Source organism: Triturus cristatus, chromosome 4_1 (assembly GCF_964204655.1).
Source record: "Triturus cristatus chromosome 4_1, aTriCri1.1, whole genome shotgun sequence".
Classification (NCBI taxonomy): Eukaryota; Metazoa; Chordata; class Amphibia; order Caudata; family Salamandridae; genus Triturus; species Triturus cristatus.
Genome location: NC_140585.1, coordinates 81,769,687 through 81,775,216, shown reverse-complemented (window position 1 = coordinate 81,775,216; position 5,530 = coordinate 81,769,687). Strand labels below are relative to the sequence as shown.

Here is a 5,530-nt window from a genome sequence, read left to right as displayed (position 1 = left end):
CTGGCCGCTGTGTGATATGTTAAATACACTCAGTGTTCATTGGGCCCCATACATACATACCAAGACACCGAATTCAGGCTGGCGACTCCCTATTTGTAAAGCTAAAACTTGCTTTAAGATGCCATCTACGTGAAATTGCATTCACGTCAATGGAATTGAATGGAGAAAATATAGTCCTCCCTTTTTCCTCTTCCTAAATATTGACAACTAGGCCTCTGGACGTAGGTGCGAATGCATCCATTGCACCGATGGAGGCCACGCCCCTGACAGCTGCATATGCCAAGTAGCCACGCGCCGGGGAACAGGTCCTACGACCAATCACTATTCCTGTTTTTTCACACATCTGGCCCTTTCTCGAACTGTCACTACTGAGGTCCAATCAGAAGAGACCTGGGCGGGGTCAATGAGCAGATTCTCGAAGCGTCTAGTCTGTTCCTGACACAGCGGCCCATAGAGCTTCTCAGTGGACCTTAGGAAACGCCCAACACCACAAGAGGCTCGTCATGTACTGACCAATTAGAGACGAGGAGCGTGTCCATGTAAATAACTATTTGTCGGGACATTTGTAGAATTCTCAGGATGCTTCAATGCTGTCAGCTCATGTGCGCATGCGCACTTTTTCCCCGCCTGTGCCGATCTGACAGGTTCCAGAAAGGACGGGAAGCCGCGCGACTCGAATCTAGCATGTAACTTGTCAAAACGTAACACCAGCAGTCCACTAAGAAATAAAACGTTCTAATAATTTTTTTCTTTGAAAACTGTTTGCGTTTTGGCAGGAAAAGCATTTACAATTAAAATACATTCCGTTACGACAGTAACATTGCATTCTGGGACATTTATTCCTGATGTAATATGATAGGAAAAATGCTGTTTCTCAGTCAGGTGATTCGTAAGAGTAAAGTTTTGGACTGGATGAAAGATATTTCTTATATTGAAGGCGACGCTGCAACTTTAGATACATGGTCTTCTGTTTTGGAACAGGTTGTTCTATTCAACACTGAGGCGCTTAGGCGACTTTCTCATCCAAGATGGCCGCCCAGGAGTAGGTCGTGGATTAAGGCTTTAGTCCCTTTTCTGTTATGTCCGTCTGTGTAGTGACATCAGGGTTATCACTCGTCTTTGATTGGTTGTTACAGCCTGGCAAACGCTAGAAGCTTCCCGGCCGAAGAAACCTCAGGAACGTTCGGGAATGGAGTCGAAGGGTGGGAGGGCTGGGCACGCAGTGATTGGCTGTTATCGCACGAGCCCCTCGGCATGCAGAGTATAAATATGCCGTGTTGCCTGTCAGCTGGCATTCCTCAGAGAGGTTAATCGAAGAGAGGGAGACCCGACCCGGAGGAGACTGCAGCGCAAGTCTAGCGCTTGAAGGCGAGAGGTTGACGCAAAGCTGCATAGCCTGAAAAGGCTACATCACAGACGCGCATCCGCAGAAGTTTGACCAGCTCACCTGCCGAAAAGAGCACATCTCAGAGACTTGTACCAGGGTGCAATTCTTGACGATATTCAGCTGTTTCCAGAAGAAAGAATTTAAAAGGAGACTGCGAAGCATCTTGAAGCGAAGCTCACTGCTCAGACAACACTGCAGAAAATGACTGCACCCAAAGGAGTCGCCATTGGCATCGACCTGGGCACCACCTACTCCTGTGTGGGGGTCTTCCAGCATGGCAAGGTGGAGATCATCGCCAACGACCAGGGCAACCGCACCACCCCCAGCTATGTGGCCTTTACAGACACTGAAAGGCTCATTGGAGATGCGGCTAAGAACCAGGTGGCCCTCAACCCCCAGAACACTGTCTTTGATGCTAAGAGACTGATTGGCAGAAAGTTTGATGACACGGTTGTGCAGGCTGACATGAAGCACTGGCCCTTCAAGGTGGTGAGTGATGGTGGGAAGCCCAAGGTTCAAGTGGAGTACAAAGGGGAGAACAAGACTTTCTCCCCAGAGGAGTTGTCTTCCATGGTTCTGACCAAGATGAAGGAGATTGCAGAGGCATACTTGGGACACCCAGTCTCCAATGCTGTCATCACTGTGCCTGCTTACTTCAATGACTCCCAGAGGCAGGCCACTAAAGATGCTGGAGTAATCGCTGGCTTAAACGTGCTGAGAATCATCAATGAGCCCACAGCAGCAGCGATTGCCTATGGCCTGGACAAGAGTGGCAGGGGAGAGCGCAATGTCCTGATCTTTGACCTTGGGGGTGGTACCTTTGATGTCTCAATTCTAACGATTGATGATGGCATCTTTGAAGTTAAGGCCACAGCTGGAGACACCCACTTGGGAGGTGAAGACTTTGACAACCGAATGGTCAGTCACTTTATTGAGGAGTTCAAGAGAAAGCACAAGAAGGACATCAGCCAGAACAAGAGGGCAGTCAGGAGGCTGAGAACTGCTTGCGAGAGAGCCAAGAGAACCCTGTCTTCCAGCACTCAGGCCAGCATCGAGATTGACTCCCTCTTTGAAGGCATCGATTTCTACACTTCCATCACCAGGGCACGCTTTGAGGAGTTGTGTGCTGACCTCTTCAGAGGGACTCTTGATCCTGTGGAGAAGGCCTTGAGGGATGCCAAGTTGGACAAAGCTCAGATCCATGACATTGTGCTCGTTGGAGGGTCCACTCGCATCCCCAAAATACAAAAACTACTACAAGACTTTTTTAATGGCAGAGAACTAAACAAAAGTATCAACCCAGACGAAGCTGTGGCCTATGGGGCAGCAGTGCAGGCTGCTATACTAATGGGAGACAAGTCTGAGAATGTGCAAGACTTGCTGCTCCTGGATGTAGCGCCTCTGTCACTGGGGCTTGAGACAGCAGGTGGTGTGATGACTGTCCTCATCAAACGCAACTCCACCATCCCAACCAAGCAAACCCAGATCTTCTCCACCTACTCTGATAACCAGCCAGGCGTCCTCATTCAAGTGTATGAGGGTGAAAGAGCCATGACGAAGGACAACAATCTCCTGGGGAAATTTGATCTGAGCGGAATCCCACCGGCCCCTCGTGGTGTGCCACAGATCGAGGTGACCTTTGATATAGATGCCAACGGTATCTTGAATGTCTCTGCTGTGGACAAGAGTTCTGGCAAACAGAACAAGATCACCATCACCAACGACAAGGGCCGACTGAGCAAAGAGGAGATTGAGAGGATGGTGCAGGAGGCAGAGAGGTACAAAGCAGATGATGAAGCCCAGAGAGAGAAGGTCTCTGCCAAGAATGCACTGGAGTCCTATGCCTTCAACATGAAGAGCACAGTGGAGGATGACAAGCTTAAAGACAAGATCAGCGAAGATGAGCGGAAGAAGATTGTGGACAAATGTAACCAGACTATCGCCTGGTTGGAGAGCAATCAGCTGGCAGAGAAGGAGGAGTATGAGCACCAGCAGAAGGAGCTTGAGAAGGTCTGTAATCCCATCATCACCAAACTGTACCAGGGTGGGATGCCTGGGGGAATGCCTGGTGGGAGCTGTGGAGCTCAGGCTCGCCAAGGGAGCTCCAGCACTGGACCCACCATTGAGGAAGTAGATTAATGATAGACAATAATGGACTATTTTCATGGACTCCCATCTGTTTTTAATTACTGAATTGACAGATTTGTTTTTAAAATCAAATATGTGCTGCTAATTGAAGACCCTAATGTTTACATGAAGATTTGTTTGTTTGTATTATTCAAGTCTAGTTGTGTGAGAGATGATATGCTGTTAGCAATTTTTCAGATATTTATCAGATATCAGATATCTGATTGGATGTAACATTTCAAAGCTGGTACTTTGAAAATTTAAAATAAAATGCTATTTTTATTTTATCTTTGAAGTTGTTGGTTTCTTCCTTGTGAATAAATTGCCTTCTGTTGTGAAAATGTCTACGGGTGAACAAGTAAACATTTTGGTACATAGATATTTTTATATATTCAGTTTCTAATTTTAAGTCAGTTTTCTTTATGCTGTTTCCTGTTTGAGCGTTGTTCTGGAACATCTTAACATGGAGATAGCTATATCTTTTCCTGGGGTGGGAGCCTTATTAAACATGCTTAGGGGGGCAGGGAGGAGGATGGGGGGGGCAGCGTAATGTGAAAACAATAGACATCTAGAAAGAGCGCGTATAATCCTTCCACTGTCCCCTCACAGTATCTCTCCCTTCATCTCACCCACAGCTTTCATCTTAAGATTGTATCTTCCTCCAGCCCCCAACGCAAAGCAGGGGCTCTGTCCTTCCAGTGCTCACTTTCAGTCCCCATTTAAGTGAAACATCACACCAGCAACCAGCCCCTTTACTCAGCTCTTAAACTGACTGCATCTGCCATCCCTGTGCAGGGCATCTCTTCAAGTCCTCACCACTTTACAGTGTCTGCCATACATCCTCGTTCCCAGTGCACTATTTTCTCAGTAGCTCCCTCAGAGCTAGATTTTCCTTCCAGGCCTACCACTGTTCAAGACATCTCTGAGCCCATCTAGAACAGTCATACTGGATATGCTAGTCAGCTCCCATCTCAGTGCACAACCCTCTCTCTTAGTGCAAGGTTTTCCTTCCATCCTACTCCAGTGAAACATTACCAATTGCACTTAAGTGCAAATATAAAGGCAAATTTCAACCCTTATTTAGTACATTTAGCCCTTCCATCCTGTTAAACTCCTACCTTGTTCCAGATTTTGATTACAGCCACACAGCCCAGTATTCTCAGTGTTCCTGCTAGGGAAATGTCTCCCTTTCACATGTCCCAGCGCTCCTGCCTTAATTATGTTCTCTCAGAGCTGTGTGAGAGGCTTGAATGGTGCTTGCCCAAATCTAGAGATCTGGGATAGACCCAAATGTGGACTTGGGTGGACACCAAAGAGAGACCGTCATGACTGGAAGAGATATCATGTGTGGGGTAGAGAAATCCAGGGTAGAGGAATCTCTGAAAATCTCAAGGTGGAATTCCCAGACACCCAAGGGATCTGGCTTTAGAGTCCCTAAGGAAAATACTTTGGATAAGACTTCTGGTTAGAGCTCATAGACAGCACATATAATTGGATACTGGGAGAGAGCCAGATACAGCACTCTAAAGGAGGCCCAAGGTGATGATTCCGAGATCCCAAGTGAAGGCCCTGGGGACTCCCAGCTAAAGGAGCCCAGAAGGCACCACAAGTGAAGGCTGTGGCACCCCTCTGCATACTCTTTGGGAGAAACCCCAGGAAAAGGTATCAGAGACTGACACCATATAGAGAGAGGGAGACCTACAGACGAATATAACTCTACAACAGAGTAGTTGGAGAGACCACTTTCTGGAAGTGGCTGGGTGAGAGCTGTCTGACACCCAGGAAAAATAGTCTGGTAGTGAGACTCTGATTGACAGGGCCTTGGGAAATAGCCTCCACATGTGGGTTGAGTGGCTGCCTGGCATAGTACTCTGAATGAGGATTGGGGGCCTGCAGGGAGAGGTCTCTGGGCGATAAATCCCAGGCGAATGAACCCTAAGGATAGGAATATGAAAAAGAACTCTGGTAAGGTTTGGAGGAGGACAACTATGGAGGAGACTTTGAGTGGGATAAAAC

The 5,530-nt window shown here is 47.6% G+C and overlaps 1 protein-coding gene across 1 annotated transcript; it reads left to right on the top strand.

Annotated features, from left to right (window-relative positions):
• The first annotated feature begins 1,154 nt into the window (after window positions 1-1,154).
• On the top strand, window positions 1,155-3,801 carry LOC146839591 (heat shock 70 kDa protein-like). The gene has a single exon (XM_085651667.1). It carries the CDS (start codon window positions 1,589-1,591, stop codon window positions 3,524-3,526), a length of 1,938 nt encoding a protein of 645 aa, XP_085507793.1. The 5' UTR covers window positions 1,155-1,588; the 3' UTR covers window positions 3,527-3,801.
• Window positions 3,802-5,530: the final 1,729 nt, after the last annotated feature.

Coding starts and splice junctions, on each gene's coding strand:
- LOC146839591 (XM_085651667.1), top strand. CDS start 1,589: ATGACTGCACCCAAAGGAGTCGCCATTGGCATCGACCTGGGCACCACC.